Source organism: Carya illinoinensis, chromosome 13 (assembly GCF_018687715.1).
Source record: "Carya illinoinensis cultivar Pawnee chromosome 13, C.illinoinensisPawnee_v1, whole genome shotgun sequence".
NCBI lineage: Eukaryota > Viridiplantae > Streptophyta > Magnoliopsida > Fagales > Juglandaceae > Carya > Carya illinoinensis.
This window is the reverse complement of record NC_056764.1, coordinates 32,607,935-32,626,674: the sequence shown is the minus strand read 5'-3', so window position 1 is coordinate 32,626,674 and position 18,740 is coordinate 32,607,935. Positions and strand designations below refer to the sequence as shown.

Sequence of the window (18,740 nt, the reverse complement as noted above, 5' to 3'; positions counted from 1 at the left end):
TTTAGCTGAAAATAATCATAACAGATAGTCTAATATAGGCTTAAATAAATATATTCCAACATTAGAGATCAAAATTGACACTTACAATAATTTAAAAATAAAATATTAGAAAAATTTACATTTGTTTTTACAAACTTATCCATTCCCAATACATTCAAATTTTAGAAACCAATACCAAGTCATGCTTTACAAACTCATCTTTATCCCAACACTTCAAAATAATTCATCTTTATCCAACTCCATTCCATGCTCAAATATCAACACAAATGAAGTCAAATTACCTGTAAAATAATGGGTGTCTAATCAGCGTGACCTACAAAAACCATAACTGGAAGCACAAGGGATGCATGATTATAAGAAAAACAGAACTTCAATATAAGTGATGACCTTGCTTAATGCAAGAGTGAAGCAGTTCTTTGCTGCAGATAGATCTTCCTTCTTCCAAATGCAGTTGCCTAAACACAGCCAAGCAACTGTAAGAGATGGATTGAACTTAACCTGGAACAGGGAACAACCAAAATTGAAAGAGGAACTTCAGCCTGAGCACTAAAATGGGTTACAGTACTGAAACTAAAAATTTCTGTTTTTTATATATTGGTAAACAAGTTTTTTGAAAACCAACAATTTCTTCTCACTCACAGCTTTTGAGAGATGATCCTCTGCTTCTTTCCTATAGTTTGGAAATACATCCAATATTTTTCCTCTCAGATATTCATATGCTGCACGCTGCATGGGCAATTTCTTTTATTCTGCCTAATGACACAATAATGTCTCAAATAGACTCAAATGAGACATAAATATTGATTAGCAAAGAATGAATAATAATGGCAAATTCCCAAAGCACTAATCTATAGTCAGCTGTATCATTGGCAGAAGCAATCTAGAGTGCTATAACAAGTGCAGATGCACAACATATGACCATTAAGAGGTTATGCACAAGCAAATGCCAACTTCTTCTGCTCATCTGATATTAGTTACAAATTTCAAATAGAAAAGTTTCGTGCAATTCTTTTGTAAAATACGGGTACCATTCTTTTACAAAAAGATTGCGCGAGACTTGTCTATTTGAAATTTGCACAGAACATCTATCATAAGAAGTTAAAATAAAATGATATAGCTTACATGCATGCATGCTAACAATGGTTATAAAAAGCAATCATGAAACAAAAGCTTCTTGAAATTCTTACCTTCATTTTCACCCTTCTTTCCCTTTACAATATATGCATGTTCCTTTGTCTAAATGGCTGCAGGAACCCTCAAGAAAAACTAATAGAGAGAAGGGTTAGCTGTGCATCTCTTGGAACACTTGCACCCTTTAAATAGCAGAACTCTCAATAACTAAAAACAATAATTTAATATATCTCTTAAAAAGCCCAAACTTTGAATTTTATCACAAATTCTCACGTGTGTGGCCTCTCCTCCACCCTTACCGAAAGATAGAATATGGTTCCCTAATAATTCATTCCGATATGCATTAATATAAGAGTATGTAAGCCACTAAAAGGAAGGGCCATTAAATAAAAGTCAAAATTTGTCTGAAATAATCGTAGACCATCACCCTTAGTAGAAATGATTGCTATAAATATTGATAGGTAGGTGGACAGGACATGTTGTTCTTATTCCCCCTCTTTTGTTAATTCCCAATGACTTAGGAAAGAAAGGTTATTAGACAAAACTACAAAGGCATACAACATGCCCTTATATCTTTACAGAGTACATAAGAAGTTCGATCCTTTTTCTGGTTTCTCAAATTATATTTATTTTTTCTGGTTCTCAATTAGTTTATTAGATGCTAATCTTGATGAAGGATCGATATATCCAAAATGGGGTGCTAATTATATTCCCGTTTTAATGGCAGAGAAAGCATTATACTTAGATAGTAAACATTGCCCAAACATTTTTCACTTAAGTTGCTAAATTGAATAGAACAAGTCAGTGACTAAATGAAAGAAAAAAGAAATAACATAGTTGAAATCATTGTACACCCTCGTAATACAGGTTGTGCCTGCAATAGATGATTCTAAGCATTCCAACCAGTAAAGCAAATATCTTCATGATGGCTAATCTTAGGTCCAACCATTTTAACATAAAACATGATGGAGTAAAAGATCAATATATACATCAAGAAGGCGTAAATATATCAAGAAACCCACTTCAAGTTCTACAAAAAATAAAAAAATAAAAAAATTAAGCAATAAATATACGGATTAATTATCACTAACCCACTTCAAGTTCTACCTACTTGAGCAAAACCAAGCCTTTAGAACCAGCAATTATATTACAAAGAAAAATCAAAATAACGTAGAGGAAGACTTACAGGAGGTGAAGGGTGGGGCTTCAAAGGTGGCGGATCGGGGCTGGGGAAGGGTGGTTTGGGTTGCTAGAGGATCGGTTTGAGAAATGGTGAGAAGATGGTGGCCAATGGTGGTACTACAGCGGCGCGGGGAGGATTTTGGGCCGCGGCTTGCAGCCGTATGTGGAGGAGTTTGGCGGCGCAAGAGGGGCTGAAAATAGAGGGGTGAGGCCTCCAACTGATGGTGAAGAGAATGGGAGCAACGGCGACAGAAATGGGCGGCGCACGGCGGGGCAACGAGCCACAACCCGAATGGGTTTCGCACAGCCAACGGGGAGGAGATAGAGAGCGTGGCGAAGGGAGGTTGGGGTGGGGGAGGTCGCCGAGGTGTGGGGGAGTTGGTGGGTTGGACGGTGTCACCGGACAGCGGCGGACGGCGTGGCTGAGTGGAGGACAGAAGTATGGATTTGGTTTGGGTCGCGCACGGGCTGGGGGAGAAATAAGGAGGAGAAAGAGAAAAAGAAAAAGAAAGAAGAAAAAAGAAAGAAGAAAGAAAAAGGAGAAAAAAAAAAGGAGGGAAAAAAATTGAAGGGAAAGAAATAAGGTGTGATCTTTTTTTTAATCTGAGTTTTAAAATAGACCTAATGAAAAAGATTTCATAATTATAAATTTAAATAATATAATTTAAATGCAATAATTTAGTAAAATAAAATAATAAAATCTATTGACTATAAAATAATAATTAATAATAAGAAAGCACATCAAAATAATTTTCATAACTAAAAAAATCATAAAATAAATCTAACGAGAAATCCTATAAATTTAAAACAAAAGAATTAATATTTTAAATCTCTAAAATAAATCTCTTAAAAAAAAAAGATAATCGACGTTAGGTGTTAGTGTGAGGTATACAGTAGGCTAATGTATAATATTTCTCTATTTAAAAATATGTAGAGATTTTTATGGCGAATAATATTTGTGGGAATTACTTATTTAGTAGCAGGCAAAAACAATAAGCCATGATGATGAGGGTACAAATTAAATAATTTTTTGCGATGACTTTAATCTGTGGTAACAAGTCAATTTAACTTGTCACAATAACTATTTTTCCACCAAAGGCCCATATGTTGCCCAAATTTATTATCCAGGAAACAAGTTGATTACAAAAACTACAAATATGGTAGAGAAAAATCTTTTGCCATCAAACATTATCGACCAGGACAATTTCATGGGAAAATGCCTATGTATTTTCTCTCCAAATATTTTGGTGGCAAAAGGCCACTTTTTCCCACGATAGCTAGTCGCAGAAAAAGAATTCATGGCAAAAGCCTCAAAATGTTGTAGTGATGTTGTGGAGAGAGAGAGCTTGAAAGAAGTGAGAGAGAAGAGATTCTTGAGAGAGAAAAGACAAGGACAAGAGGTAATATGCTTTTTTTGTTATTTTTCATTCCGATTTTCGTTTACAAGTATCTTGATATTTGTTGCATTTATTTGTTGGGATAGAAAAACTGTTTAATGTGTTTTATGCATATATAGGTATTGTGAATTGATATTTTTATTGGATTGCAAAAATTAGAGGTAAGTTTTTATAGTTTTCTAAGCTATTTAATAATCATATTTAGGGATAATTATATAGTTTCCAATATATTGTATTGAAATATGTCATCATGTATGTGAAAATTATGTTTTGTGGTTCAGTTTTTGCTCTTTTTCGTGACTAGTTTCTGGCTTTGTCCTAATCGAATACTCTGAATACCGTTCGAATTGAATTTACTTAGTTCAAAAGGAATCAAATGAGGCCAGAATTTCATTCGAACATTTTGAGTATTTGTTCGAACAATATCAATTAAATGATAGTTATAATGTAATTATAAAATGTAATTATAATGTATAATTGTAAATATTTAAGTACTGTATTGAAATAGATTAATACTTAAAATCTAATTATAAAATATTTAATTAAAGAATTATAATTAAATGTTTGAAAATATTTAAGTACTCTAATTAAGATGATTAATACTTAAAATATACTTATACAATATTTAATTAAAGAATTATAATGTATAATTAATTCTATTTAAGCACTCTAATTAAATAGATTAATACTTAAATTATAATTATAAAATATTTAAGTAAATAATTATTTTAGTACTTCAAAATATTTAAGGGCCCATCATGTATACTTGTAATGTAATCTTACAATGTATTTGCGATTTATACTTGTTATGTAATTTATTACTAAGCGATTGGATTTTCTAATTATTTTACATGCAGTTAAACCTTAGATCCGTTCGAAAGTTGTGGTCAAATATTCTCTTAAATAATGTTTGGGTACAACTCTTGAATTGTCCAAAGTGGACAGTTTGGATTCTATCATCTATATGTCTATATGGCATATATATTCAATTAAAACTCTTGTATTAGTCAATTAAAATTTTGGTTTAGCATTTTCTTACATTCCTCGAGTATGTAGTTCGTAAGTTTCTCGGCCCATGAATAGGGTCGACGACTTACCGTGACTAGCATACTTGGAGAATTGTAAGGAAATGCTGCCGAAATTTTTACTAACATACAAGTTTTTGACTGAGTATATATACGATATAAATGATAGTCTCTCAAATAGGATAGGAGCAACTACCTTAAAAATAGATGGTAAAGTGACACGTGTATTGTAATAGTTTATTGATAGTACTTATCCCATGAATTGGGTTTTTTACAGATGGATAAGAGTTGGATGTTGTTGGGAGATAGAATTGGTCGAGATTATAAGCATATGCACAAGGGGTGAAGTCTTTCTTAGAATTTACTTGTGGGAGTGTTGACAGTCCAAGATTTGTAAGATGCCCATGCAAGAAGTGCAAAAACCTTAGTTCATATAATATGATGGCTATGGAGGATCATTCATTCGTAAATGGAATTGATCCTAAATATTCACATTGGGTTTTACATGGAGAACTATTTCCTAAAGGAGTTAGATTTGGCAGTCATCTCAATCAAATGAATGAATGTAACGAGATCGATATGGAGGACATAAATGTTAATGTTTCTGATGATAGTTATGATAATGGAGAAGATATGACTGAAATATTAGGGGATCTTGGTGTAGGCATATTTGGTGCCAGGGATGGAGACTAAGTGTGCACCCGTTATAGTAAGTTGTCATTCACTGTTAGCCTGCTCCATATTAAGTCTATTTGTCGTATTTCTGCAAAGGCCAACGATATGCTGCTTGAATTATTTAAAGAGGTCCTCCCACAGGATAACATAGTACCTTGAAATTTCTATGAAGCGAAGAAATTGAAACGAGGTTTAGGATTTGATTATAATATCATCCACGAATGTAAGAATAATTGTGTTTTCTTTTGGAAGCAATATACAGAATTTAATTCATGTCCGGTGTGTCATGAGTCAAGATGGCCATCAGATAAGCATAATGTACCCCATAAAGTGCTAAGACATTTTCCCTTATTCCTCGACTTTAAAGATTGTTTACTTCTTGGATGTTTGCGACATATATGACTTGGCATCACATAGAGAGAGTTCAAAATGATCAATTCCTCATGCATCCTGCAGATTCCTTACCATGGAAGAAATTTGATGACGAGTATCCATGGTTTGCTGGAGAACCTCGCAATGTACGTCTTGATTTAGCAACTGATGGCTTTAATCCATTTGGCAACATGAGCACTTCTCATAGCACCTGGCCTATCATAGTAATGCCTTATAATTTGCCACCATGGAAGTGTATGAAGGATCCTTATTTTATGATAACTCTATTAATCCTAGGGCAAAGGTCACCAAGAAATGAAATAGACGTACATTTGCAGCCAATGATAGCAGAGTTGAAAGATTTGTGGGAGTAGGGTGTCAATACATATGATACGCCATGTCGCGTGAATTCAAGATGCATGCTGCAGTACTTTGGACAATAAATGATTTTCCAGCATATGAGAACTTGTCTGGGTGGAGCACAAAAGGAAAAATGGCTTGTCCTATTTGTAACAAAGATACACAGTCTCAGTGGTTAACGAATGGCCGTAAATTATGTTTCATGGGACACCGTCGATATCTACCTCATGATCATAGATGGCGTTCAAATAGAGCAATGTTTGATGGAAGGGTTGAGCGTAGCTTATATGCACCTTGGATGATATACACTTTCAAGTGACGAGAGAAAGAAATTCTCTGACTAGTTCATGACAATCAAATTACCAGATGGTTATGCTTCGAATATGTCAAGATGTGTCCGAGCTCATAATTGGAAGATAATTGGTTTCAAAAGTCACGACTGCCATATATTTCTGCAACGATTGTTACCAGTTGGTATGCAGAGAAAGCTTACTCAAGATGTTCTTACAGCTCTCACAGAATTAAGGCGATTTTTCAGAAGTATTTGCAGTAGAACGTTGAAGGTTGATGCCTTATTAAAAATGGAAGCTGACATTGCATTGATATTGTGCAAGTTGGAGAGTTTGTACCCGCCTTCATTCTTTGATGTAATGGTTCATTTGGCTGTGCATCTACCTCGTGAGGCTTTAGTTGCTGTCCCCGTTCAAGATAGATGGATGTATCCTATTGAAAGGCTTTTGGGAAAACTTAAGCAATCTGTAGGGAATAAGGCTCGTCCAGAAGGATCAATCGCAGAGTCATACATTCATAATGAGTGGCATACATTTTTTTCAATGTATTTTCGTGGGGTTGATACTAGATTTACGAGACCGGATTGAAATTATGAAAGTAGACAAATGGGAGTTCCGTCAACATTTACCGGGTTTTCCCAGAAAGTACGTCCCATAGGTGCACAAGGGGGCTGTGACCTATGTGGGCGAGAGTTTGAAAGAGCTCGATGGTATGACTTGAATAATTGTGAAGAGATTGAAAGTTATTTGAGGTTAGTGATGACCATCTAATTTAATAGTATTTTTAAGTGCATTTATAATAATATAGTATATATTGATACAAATTAATAGCTCACATTAACATACGCAGCGAACATATACAACTATTTCGCACAAATGGTGTGACTGATGTATAAAAGACGCACGAAGAAGAATTTGCCTCGTGGTTTGAACATACGGTATTACTAAAAATAAATATGCACAATTATTTTGAACTTTATACATTTTGTAAGTGTCACCATATTTATATATGATATTGATATTGTAACAATTTATGTACAAAATACCTTTTATATAGATTACAAATAGAGATTAAAAACTAGAAATATTCACAAATCAAGAACCAAACAGATTCAGACTAAACCCTAATATCCAATCAGAACAAGATAATAACAAGAAACAGAATCATAACAAGATCAATAACCAAGAAATAATAGGAATAATGCAAAGAAAGAACAACACAACCGATTTACGTGGTCGACCCTAATGGTCTACGTCCATGGCAGGAATGGCCTCAGAGCTTTATTGATAATCAGTGTCCTTCACAGAGAAGCCTCAGAAACACTCTCATATTACAGAGCACTCATCTCACTACAGAAAATCACAGATTCTCTCTTCTCACAGTGAAACCCTAGCTTTCTTCCCTCTCTGTTCTCACTCTCTCGAAAGCCCCTCTCTCAATCAGTATAAACAATACAAAATGAAATTAGGTTAACAGTAGAGGTCTAAAGCAATATATATATATATATATGGCATAATAGATGGCTCCACCTATCCAGATCCTGTGGCTCAAGTTTAACCCTTGTTTGATGCAGCTTACGAGTCACATGCTGGTCACATGATCACCAGCTCAGCTCATTAAACTTTATTGACCCAGAATCTTCTATGTATTTATACACCATTTGATTGTTACAAGAGAAAAGGGTCAGATAACATATAACAATAAATAAATTAATTGACATATTTTTTACAAATCTCCACCTTGGCAAAACATTTATTTGCCTAAATTATCAAACCTCATCATAGGCTTATTCCTGCACCTTTCCCGTAATGGGGACAGACTGTAGACTCCATACCAATTAAGTTCAGACAGTGTCTGAACTTGGACCTTGGGAGTGAATTGGTCATCATATCCGAGGGATTATCCTCAGTTGAGACCTTCTCCACACCCATAACCTTAGACTCTATAACATCCCTGACAAAATGAAGCCTTATATCAATATGCTTAGACCATTCATGGTAAACTTGATTTTTAGCTAAGTGAAGTGCACTTTGATTATCACAGTAAACATAAATATTACACTTATAAATACTTAATTCATTTGCAATGCCCTTTAACCACATGGCCTCTTTTATTGCTTCAGTTAATGCTATATATTTAGCCTCTGTTGTGGACAGAGCCACAACAGATTGTAAGTGTGACTTCCAGCTTACAGCCCCCCCAAAAGCAGTAAACACATATCCAGTTAAGGATTTCCTAGTGTCTATTTTTCCTGTAAAATCAGAGTCTACAAAACCAATTAACTCATATCCTTTCTCAATACCCTTAACAAAATTGAGTCCTAGGTTAGTAGTGCCAACTAGATACCTAAGTACCCATTTAATGGCCTACCAATGGGGTTTACCTGGGTTCCCCATAAACCTACTAACCATACTCACTGCATAAGTCAGGTTAGGTCTAGAACAGACCATTGCATACATTATGCTCCCTACCATGCTAGCATAAGGGATTTGTTGCATAAACTCAATATCAGAATCTGTTTTAGCAGCCTGATCTACTGAAAGTTTAAAGTGTTGACTTAAAGTTGTGTTCACTGGTTTCAAAAGATTCATACCAAATGTCTTTAGAACTTTAGAAATGTAAGTTTTCTGGGACAAGTATAAAACATTTTCATTTCTGTCCCTTTCAATTTCCATTCCTAATATTTTCTTAGCAGGGCCCAATTCTTTCATTTCAAACTTAGATTTCAACATACATTTAACTTCATCAATTAGATTAGTGTCTTTACAAGCTATCAACATATCATCTACATAAAGTAAAAGATATATCATTATTCTCTTTTCTTCCTTGTAATATACACAACTATCATAGCAACTCCTTTTAAAATTATTACTAATCATGTGTGTCAAACCTCTTATACCATTGTCTAGGAGATTGTTTAAGGCCATATAAAGATTTTTTAAGTAACCACACATGATTATTTTTTATTTTATCAGTAAAGCCTTCAGGGGGTTGCATATAAATTTCTTCTTCAAGTTCTCCATGAAGAAAAGCTGTTTTAACATCTAATTGTTCTAAATGTAAATTTTCAAATGCTGTATACGCTAGTAGTAATCTGATTGAGCTGTGTTTCACTACAGGTGAGAAAATTTTATTAAAATCAATTCCCTTACTCTGTGTAAAGCCTTTTGCTACAAGCCTAGCCTTGTACCTGGTCCCTTCTATTCCTGGTATGCCATCTTTCTTCTTAAAAATCCACTTGGATCCAATGAGTCTAACTCCTTGAGGTTTAGGCACCAGAACCCAAGTTTGATTCTTGTTAAGTGACTCCATCTCCTCATGCATGGCTAAAAGCCACTTAGATGAGTCTTTACTAGATATAGCCTCTTTATAAGACCTAGGTTCTTGATAAACAACATCATCAACCAATGTCAAGGAAAAAGCTGTAAGGTCAGCTTGTCCAAACCTTTGAGGTGGTTTAATCACCCTCCTCTGTCTATCTCTAGCCAGATTCCAAGATCTGGCTCCACCTTGACTTGTATCCTCTGAAGTTTGATCCTCAGAGTCACTGTCATCACCAGTTATAGGTTCAGGTTAGGTATTAACCTGCTCCACCTCAATCTGAGATCCCTCTAAGGGCTTGTCATTATTATTGATTAAATGTGATTCTTGTACCCGAGCAATGTGTGACTAATTAAAGGTCACATCTCTGCTCACAATACACCTATGTCTACCAGGTCCATCTACCCAAAGTTTGTATCCTTTAACCCCTTCAGGATATCCTATAAAAATGCACTTAAGTGCCCTAGGTTTCAGTTTATTAGTTTTTGAATGTGCATAAGCTACACATCCAAAAACTCTTAGGTAGTCATATCTAGGAGGTTTTCCAGACCATAACTCCTGTGGGGTTTTAAATCCTATAGCAGAGGATGGACATCTATTTATAAGGTGTACTGTAGTAGTGGTCGCTTCTGCCCAAAAGGTTTTGTGCAGCCCTGAATTAGACAGTAGACACCTAACTCTTTCTAGGATGGTCCTGTTCATTCTCTCAGCCAAACCATTTTGTTGTGGAGTTTCCCTCACAGTCTTATGCCTAAGAATTTCTTCTTTTTGACAAAATAGGTTAAACTCATTTGATAGGAATTCTAAACCATTATCAGTCCTTAGAGTTTTTAGTTTCCTACCTACTTGGTTTTCAACTAGGGATTTCCACTTCTTGAACTTTTCAAAAGTGTCACTCTTGTTCTTCAGAATATAAATCCAGACCTTCCTAGAGTAATCATCTACTAAGGACAGAAAGTAGCTCCCTCCACTATGTGAATTTACTCTAGCAGGTTCCCATAGATCAGAGTGGACATAGTCTAGGGTTTGCTTAGTGTTGTGAGTTGCTGACCCGAAACTAACCCTCTTTGCCTTTCCATAGATGCAATCTTCACAGAAAGGCAAATTTCTTAGGTTCTGTTCATTCAGTAACCCTTGTTTCTGTAACTCTACAATCTCCTTTTGGCTTACATGTCCAAGCCTCCTATGCCACAAGATAGATTTATTCTCTATAGTGTTCTGTATAGAAGAAGCTTCCCCAACTACAGTTTTTCCAAGCAAGGTATACAACCCATTTTTAATAACCCTTTGATAATAAGTAAGGAACCTTTAGTGACCCTAAGTACTCCTGCTTCAGGCTTGAAGGTGCAGCCTTATAAATCAAGCATACCAAGAGAAATTAAATTTCTCTTAACTCAGGTATAAATCTGACCTCCTTCAATATTCTTTCAGTGCCATTATGTAACTTTAGTCTAACTAACCCTATACCCATGATTTTGCAGGACTTATTGTTTCCTAGGATTACATGTCCTCCCTTTAACTCAGAGAATGTTTCAAATCAATCTCTAATAGGACACATATGAAAAGAGCAACCAGAATCCATTATCCACTCTGTTTTAGAATCAACTTCACTCACTATGAGTACCTCAGTACTCTCATAGCCATCTAATACCACAGAGGCATCCCCTGCCTCCTTGGTCTTATTCCCTAGATTGTTTTTTCTATCAGGACAGTTCTTTTTGAAATGCCATTCCTTGTGACAATGAAAACATTTAAAATGTTTTCTCTTTGATTTAGACCTAGATTTCAAGGCTTCACTCTTGCCCTTCCTTTCTCTCTTCTCTGTTCTACCCCTAACAGATAGCCCTTCCCCATGCTCTTGTTTTGTATCTCCTTTATTTTGTAATTCCCTAGTATGAAGTACAGATTGTACTTCATCTAGTGTTAATGAGTCTCTACCATACATCAGGGTTTCTTTAAGTTTCTGATATGATGAGTCCAGAGAACTCATCAAGAGGATTACTTGCTCCTCATCCTCCACCTTAATATCTATATTAGCTAGGTCTAGAATGATTTTATTAAACTCATCTAGATGCTATCCTATTTGAGTTCTAGGGGTCATCTTAAAGGTATAGAGTTTGGTTTTCTTATGTAGCCTGTTTGCTAGGGATTTTGTCATGTACAAATTCTCTATTTTCAACCATATTCCTGCAGCAGTGTCCTCACTAGCCACCTCTCTCAGGACTTTATCCCTGAGAGAGAGGATTAGGGCACTGTGTGCTTTTTGGAGAATGTCATCTTTGACAGTCTCCTTGTCTTCCTCTTTCAAGGAGGAACCTTTCTTTTTCTCACCCAAGAGGGCATCCTGAAGTCCATGTTGGACTAGGAGTGCCCTCATCTTTATTCTCCATAACCCAAAGTCATTATCCCCCGTGAATTTTTCTATGTCAAACCTCATGGTCCCCATCGACCTAGGCTCTAGATACCACTTGTTACGATTTATGTACAAAATACATTTTATACAGATTACAAATAGAGATTAAAAAAAAGACCAATTCATAATATCATAAGAGTGCCTTCCTTTCTCTCGTGAGAAACAGTAAGGCTCCAGAGTGCCTTTGATTCTCAAAGGCTTAGGTCTCACTAGTGTGAGCTGAGTGTTGTAGTGAGTTTTGTTCATCATCCCACTTGGCTACAATGGACGCAACAGAGGACTTGGCAAAAAGATGGGAGAAACTGCAACTGTCAACGGAAGAAAGTTCATGCTTTCACGTAAAGTAGGGAGTCCACCACGGTTCCGAAGGTCTGGGAAAACAATGCATTGTGGCTAAGGCAATGGCTGAAAAGCTTGTTAACAGTGAAGCTTTCCGAATCACCATGTCACAAATATGGAGGTTGGAAGGCTGGGTCAGATTCAAAGAACTCGGAGACCAGAGCTTCTTGATAGAGTTCCAAAAAATGAAGGACAAGGAGAAGGTCTTGGGGGGGCGTCCCTGGTTCTTCTACAGATGCCTGCTAGCCATACAAGAAGTTGACGAAAGCCAGTCCATCAATGCACTGCAGTTCTGTTATGAACCCTTTTGGGTTCAACTCCATAATCTTCCTCTAGTTACTATGATAGAGACATTTGGTGAGGAGTTCGCAGCATCAATAGGGCCTGTGATAAGAGTTGATGCAAGCTCAGATGGTAGAGCATGGGGTAGATGCCTGCGAGTTAGGGTGGCGGTGGATTTACACAAACCTTTGATGCGTGGCAAGTGGCTCGGGGTTGATGGGAAGCAACACTGGATCTCCTTCAAGTATGAACGTCTACAAAATTTCTGCTTCCAGTGTGGAACCTTGTCACACAAAGGAAGAAACGGTGTGAGATCACGGGATGAACAACAAAGTGATTATCCAAAACTACTGCAATTCGGGGCTTGGCTATGAGCTCAACCCATGAATTCTAACATCTTTGAGGGGTGAAAATACGGTGGCTCACCAAGGAAACACCACCCTCACGGTGGTCTGCAAGGGGAGAAGGAGGGAGGGGACAGGGCAGAGACTAGGATAAACAGTGAATCTAGCCTGCAGAAGGTGGCAGTAGACCAGAAGTAGAAAGGTGAAGAGGTACACCCGGTAACATCAACTCGTGTCTGGCATGGTAGGTTGGAAACAGAGGAAGGCTTAGGTGTCAGTACAAAACCAGGCTTTATCCTCGAGGACCACAAAAGAGACCAAGGAGGAAGTCAACAGGAGGGTGCCAGTGGGGAAAATCCTCAAACTAAGTCAAACTCGGTTGGTCTAGAACCTGAACTAAAAAGCATGCCAGGTACGTTTACTGAAATGGAACTTGATTCTGACCAAAACCAGTTGGCTCTAAATGGATCCTTTAATCACATGGAAAAAACTCAAGAGTACCTAGATGGAGTGATAAGTGGAGAGAGGGGATCACTGGGCAGTAAACAGAGTCGAGACATAGGACCTAAAACAGGAAAAGAAAATATGTGCCTTGAGGCTATAACAAAAACTCAACATGCTAGGAAATGGAAGAGGCAAACTAGAACACAGAATCTAAAGAGTGCAGGAAATGAGAGGGGAGCCATGGGAGACATATCTAATTACTTTTTAAGAACCGGGATCAAGAGAGGGAGATTTGAAAACATAAAAACAGAAGGTCATGAACGAAAGAAATTTAGGAAGCAGGAGGGTACATGTGAGAGCTCAACTCCTAAGGCAGAGGTTGGGTCCCAGCCCTGCCAAACTCAATGAAAATTTTAGCCTGGAACTGCCGAGGGCTTGGGAACCCTTGGATAGTTAGATACCTTAACCTCCTTGTTAAGGAAAAGAGCCCAACCATGATATTTCTCATGGAGACTAAGTGTATGAGAGTGAGAATTGAAGATGTGTGTAACATGCTGAATTATGATGGCTGTTTGGTGGTGGATAGTAGAGGAAGCAGTGGGGGTTTAGCCTTTTTATGGAGGACAAGGGACAAGGTTTCAATACATAATTATTTGAGATGGCATATCAGTGCAATGGTAGGAGTGGGAAATGAACAATCATGGCTTTTTACAGGTTTCTATGGGAACCCAGAAACCTCAAAAAGGCACTTCAGCTGGGATTTTCTCAAGTCTCTCAAACCTGATGACAGTACACCTTGGATGTGTTGTGGGGATTTTAATGAAATAGTATGTCAAGCTGAGAAGATGGGAGGGGGTCCTGCCATATAAACAGATGGAAATATTCAGGAATACTCTTGAATGGTGCTCATTGAATTCACAGGAAATGAACAACCATGGCTTTTTACAGGTTTCTATGGGAACCTAGAAACCTCAAAAAGGCACCTGAGCTGGGATTTTCTCAAGTCTCTCAAACCTGATGACAGTACACCTTGGATGTGTTGTGGGGATTTTAATGAAATAGTATGTCAAGCTGAGAAGATGAGAGGGGGTCCTGCCATATAAACAGATGGAAATATTCAGGAATACTCTTGAATGGTACTCATTGAATTCACTAATGACAAAGGGTCTCATCTTTACTTGGGCAAACAACCGAGGGCAAGACTCCTTCACAAAAGAAAGATTGGATAGAGCCGTTGCAAACCCAATGTGGTTAGAAAAGTATAAAGAATCCTCCTGTTGTGTCCTACCAACCATGAATTCAGACCACTGCCCCCTACTCATTGATGTAGTTTACCAATAAAATCAACCAAGGCCTCATGTTAAGTGGTTTAGATATGAAGTAGCCTGGTCATTAAAAAAGGAATGTGAAGCTACCATTAAAGAGGCCTGGGCTAAGCCAATTCATGGAAGAACAACTATTGAGACCATGAGAAGTAGGCTGAATATGTGTGCTACTATGTTGAGAAAATGGAATGCAAAAGTTAATAGGAGAGCCCCCAAAGAAATTAGACAGAAACTGAAAAACCTGGAAGAACTTCAAGACCTAAACAAAGGGGACCAATCAGACACTATCAGAGAATTAAAAGATGACATTGATCAAGATCTAGCAACAGAGGATCTGAAATGGAAACAAAGAGCCAAACAACATTGGCTACAGAATGGAGATAGGAATACTACCTTCTACCACCTGCACGCATCCTATAGGAGGAAAATCAATAAGATCTCACAGATCATGGACCACAGGAACCTCCTGGTTTCAGACAAAGATCAAGTTGGAAGGGTTATTACAAGCTACTTCTCAGACCTCTTCACATCTTCCTCCCTATCAGGCATAGAGGATTGCATCAAGGACATGCCCAACAGAGTCTCTACAGCAATGAATGAAATGCTTCTCCAGGAATTCACAGAAGAGGAAGTCAAGAATGCTGTCTTCCAAATGAAAGGCATGGGATCACCAGGCCCTAACGGTTTCCCAACTTGTTTCTTTCAAACAAATTGGAATAGCACAGGGAAGGAAGTCTCAAGATTTGTGCTCAACATCCTCAATACTGCAGGCTCTTTAGAAGGGGTAAATGACACCTATATAACTCTGATCCCAAAGATCAAAAACCCCACCAAAGTCTCTGATTATAGGCCAATTAGACTATGTAATGTCATTTACAAAGTGGTAGTTAAAGTGTTATCAAATAGGCTTAAACTTATCCTGCCTGACATAATTTCTGTGAACCAAAGTGCATTTGTTTCAGGTAAGGCCATAACAGATAACATCATGGTGGCTTACGAGACCCTCCACTCCATGTCCACAAGAATACAAGGAAAGTCAGCTTATATGGCTCTAAAACTCGACATGAGTAAAGCCTATGATAGGGTGGAGTGGGATTTTCTAGATGCAGTGATGTGCAAAATGGGTTTTGATAGGAGATGGATCACACTGGTAATGAACTGCATCAAGTCTGTTTCTTACTCAGTGCTGCTTAATGGAGAGGCTCAGCTTAACTTCAAGCCAACTAGAGGACTAAGGCAAGGGGACCCCATATCCCCTTACCTGTTTATCATATGTGCTGAGGCTCTATCAAACCTCCTAACTTAGGCAGAATCGAAGGGCAGAATATCAAGTATTCCAATGGGAAGAGGACCAACCAAGGTAAACCATTTGTTCTTTGTTGATGACAGTATGATATTCTGTAAAGCAAGTACACTGGAATGGAGAAGAATGCTAAGCATACTGACTGTATACGAGCAAGCCTCAGGACAGCTTTTGAACAAGGAGAAATCTGCCATATACTTCAGCAGAAACACTCCAAGTGATTGCAGAGCCAACATAACTCGAATTGCAGGTGTAACTCCTACAGCATCTTTTGGAAAATACTTAGGCTTACCAGCCATGGTGGGAAGAACAAAAGTAGCATGTTTCCATGGCCTGATTGATAGAATGTGGTCAAAGATGAATAACTGGAAGACAAGCAAGTTGTCAGCAGCTGGAAAAGAGGTGCTCCTCAAGTCAGTACTGCAGGCAATTCCCACATACACAATGGGAATTTTCCTTCTACCAAAGTCCATCACCAAGAGGCTTGACCAGATGCTAAGGAAGTTTTGGTGGGGCTTCAATGGGGACCAAACTACAATGCAGTGGATAAAGTGGAGTCAAATCAACAAAGCAAAAGATCAAGGAGGCTTGGGCTTCAGAAATTTCAATAGCTTCAACATAGCTCTCTTAGCAAAGAATGGTTGGAATCTGTTGCAAAGCCCTACATCTCTCCCTGCTACCATCCTCAGACAAAAGTACTTCCCACATGGCTCCATTTTAAAGGCAAAAGTTGGGGCTCGACCCTCACTGGCTTGGAGAAGCTTACATGCTGGAATCTCACTGCTGAAAGAAGGCTTGCTATGGAGAATAGGAGATGGAAAACAGGTAAGGATCTGGGAAGATAGGTGGCTCCCTCGACCCCACTTCCTTGCCCCAAGGCTAGAGGCTGATGTCCCAACCCAAAGGAATGTTGTTGCAGACTTAATCAACCCTTCACTAAGGATATGGAATGATCACAGCCGTCATGATATATTCACTCAGCAAGACATAGAGGTGATAAAAACTGTCCCAATCACTCTGGGCAGTAGAGGTGATAGGTTGATCTGGGGTTGCACTCAAAATGGTCTATTCTCAGTGAAGAGTGGCTACCATCTTCACAGAGAAATCCATTCTAATCATGATGCTGGCCCCTCCAAACCAAAGGATCAATCAGAGTTATGGAAGGGAGTTTGGAAGCTGCAGGTCCCAAATGGGGTTAAGGTGTTCCTTTGGAGGGCTTGTAATGAAGGCCTGCCTACTCTAGCCAACTTGCTAAGGAGGAAGATTGTTGCTGAGAGTACCTGTCCAATCTGTGGACTTGCAGAGGAAACAGTAGACCATGCCCTCTGGAGTTATAGTGCAGCTCGAGATGTCTGGAGTCAAGCAAGCAAACCAATCCAAAAACTTTCTCTAGAAGCAGGATCCTTCAAGGAAGTCTGGCAGCAAATAAAAGATAAGTTACCTAAAGCAATGATTGAGGAAGTAGGCTCGATTATGAGGCTTATATGGACAAGAAGAAATGAAGTGGTGCATGGGAAGGCTTTCAGGCATCCCAACTTAATAGTAATTAAGGCCTAGGATGACCTCTCTTGTTACAAAATGGCAAATCAGAATCATGTGAGTTGCAGGGCTGCAGATACCTCTAAGAGTCTTCAGAAATGGACTACACCACCCGAGGGAGAATACAAACTGAATTGGGATGCTGCCATCAATCAACCACTGAACCAAGTAGGTATTGGGGCTATTATTAGAGATTGCAGTGGCCAAGTACTTGGGACAATGCGAGCTAGAAGAGAGTTGAACCTATCCCCTTTCACTGCTGAAGCTTATGCAATGATGATGGCAGTCATATTCTGTAAAGAAGCTGGTTTCCAGTCAGTCCTCTTCGAAGGAGATTCACTCAAAGTGGTCGAGGGGATGCAGAAAACAGCTAGGGATTGGAGCCAAGGAGGTTTAATCATTGAAGACACTAAGCAGATGCTACAAGACTTTGTTAGTTGGAAGTTCTGTCACACAAAGAGGGATTCAAATATGGCAGCCCACTTGCTAGCCAAGAATGCCCTCCTAAATGATTGTGATCTCTATGAGTTAGAGGAGATACCATCTTGTATTAGACGTGCTGTTATCTTAGATGTTTGTAATAGCATGGTTTAATCAATGAAAGTTTCCATTTCAAAAAAAAAAAAAAAAAAACAAATAGAGATTAAAAACTAGAAATATTCACAAATCAAGAACCAAACAGATTCGGACTAAACCCTAATATCCAATCAAAACAAGATAATAACAAGAAATAGAATAGTAACAAGATCAATAACCAAGAAATAACAGGAATAATGCAAAGAAAGAACAACACAACTGATTTACGTGGTTCGACCCTAATGGTCTACATCCATAGCAAGAATGGCCTCAGAGCTTTATTGATAATCAGTGTCCTTCACAGAGAAGCCTCAGAAACACTCTCATATTACAGAGCACTCATCTCACTATAGAAAATCACAGATTCTCTCTTCTCACAGTGAAACCCTAGCTTTCTTCCCTCTCTGCTCTCACTCTCTCA

The 18,740-nt window shown here is 38.0% G+C and overlaps 2 protein-coding genes across 3 annotated transcripts; one reads left to right on the top strand and one right to left on the bottom strand.

The window, feature by feature from the left end:
• On the bottom strand, positions 1-1,304 carry LOC122290761 (tetratricopeptide repeat protein 5-like). Of its 2 annotated transcripts, XR_006236550.1 has the most exons (4): positions 1,188-1,304; positions 640-753; positions 388-498; positions 1-281 (listed from the first exon to the last, which is right to left on the bottom strand). XR_006236550.1 is itself a non-coding variant. In XM_043098390.1 (3 exons), exons 1-3 carry the CDS (start codon positions 1,191-1,193, stop codon positions 352-354), a joined length of 240 nt encoding a protein of 79 aa, XP_042954324.1. In that variant the 5' UTR covers positions 1,194-1,284; the 3' UTR covers positions 291-351. The 2 variants fall into 2 exon arrangements, 1 of the variants encoding a protein (XP_042954324.1); XM_043098390.1 differs by lacking the exon at positions 1-281 and having other exon boundaries at positions 291-498; positions 640-726; positions 1,188-1,284.
• Positions 1,305-17,782: 16,478 nt separating this feature from the next.
• LOC122291168 lies at positions 17,783-18,337 on the top strand. The gene has a single exon (XM_043098807.1). It carries the CDS (start codon positions 17,783-17,785, stop codon positions 18,335-18,337), a length of 555 nt encoding a protein of 184 aa, XP_042954741.1.
• Positions 18,338-18,740: the final 403 nt, after the last annotated feature.

Bases quoted from the DNA above. Each gene is read 5' to 3' on its own strand.
- LOC122290761 (XM_043098390.1), bottom strand. The intron at 499-639 runs GTGAGTGAGAAG...TCCCTGTTCCAG, and splicing joins AGGATCATCTCTCAAAAGCT to GTTAAGTTCAATCCATCTCT.
- LOC122291168 (XM_043098807.1), top strand. From the start codon at position 17,783: ATGGCAAATCAGAATCATGTGAGTTGCAGGGCTGCAGATACCTCTAAG.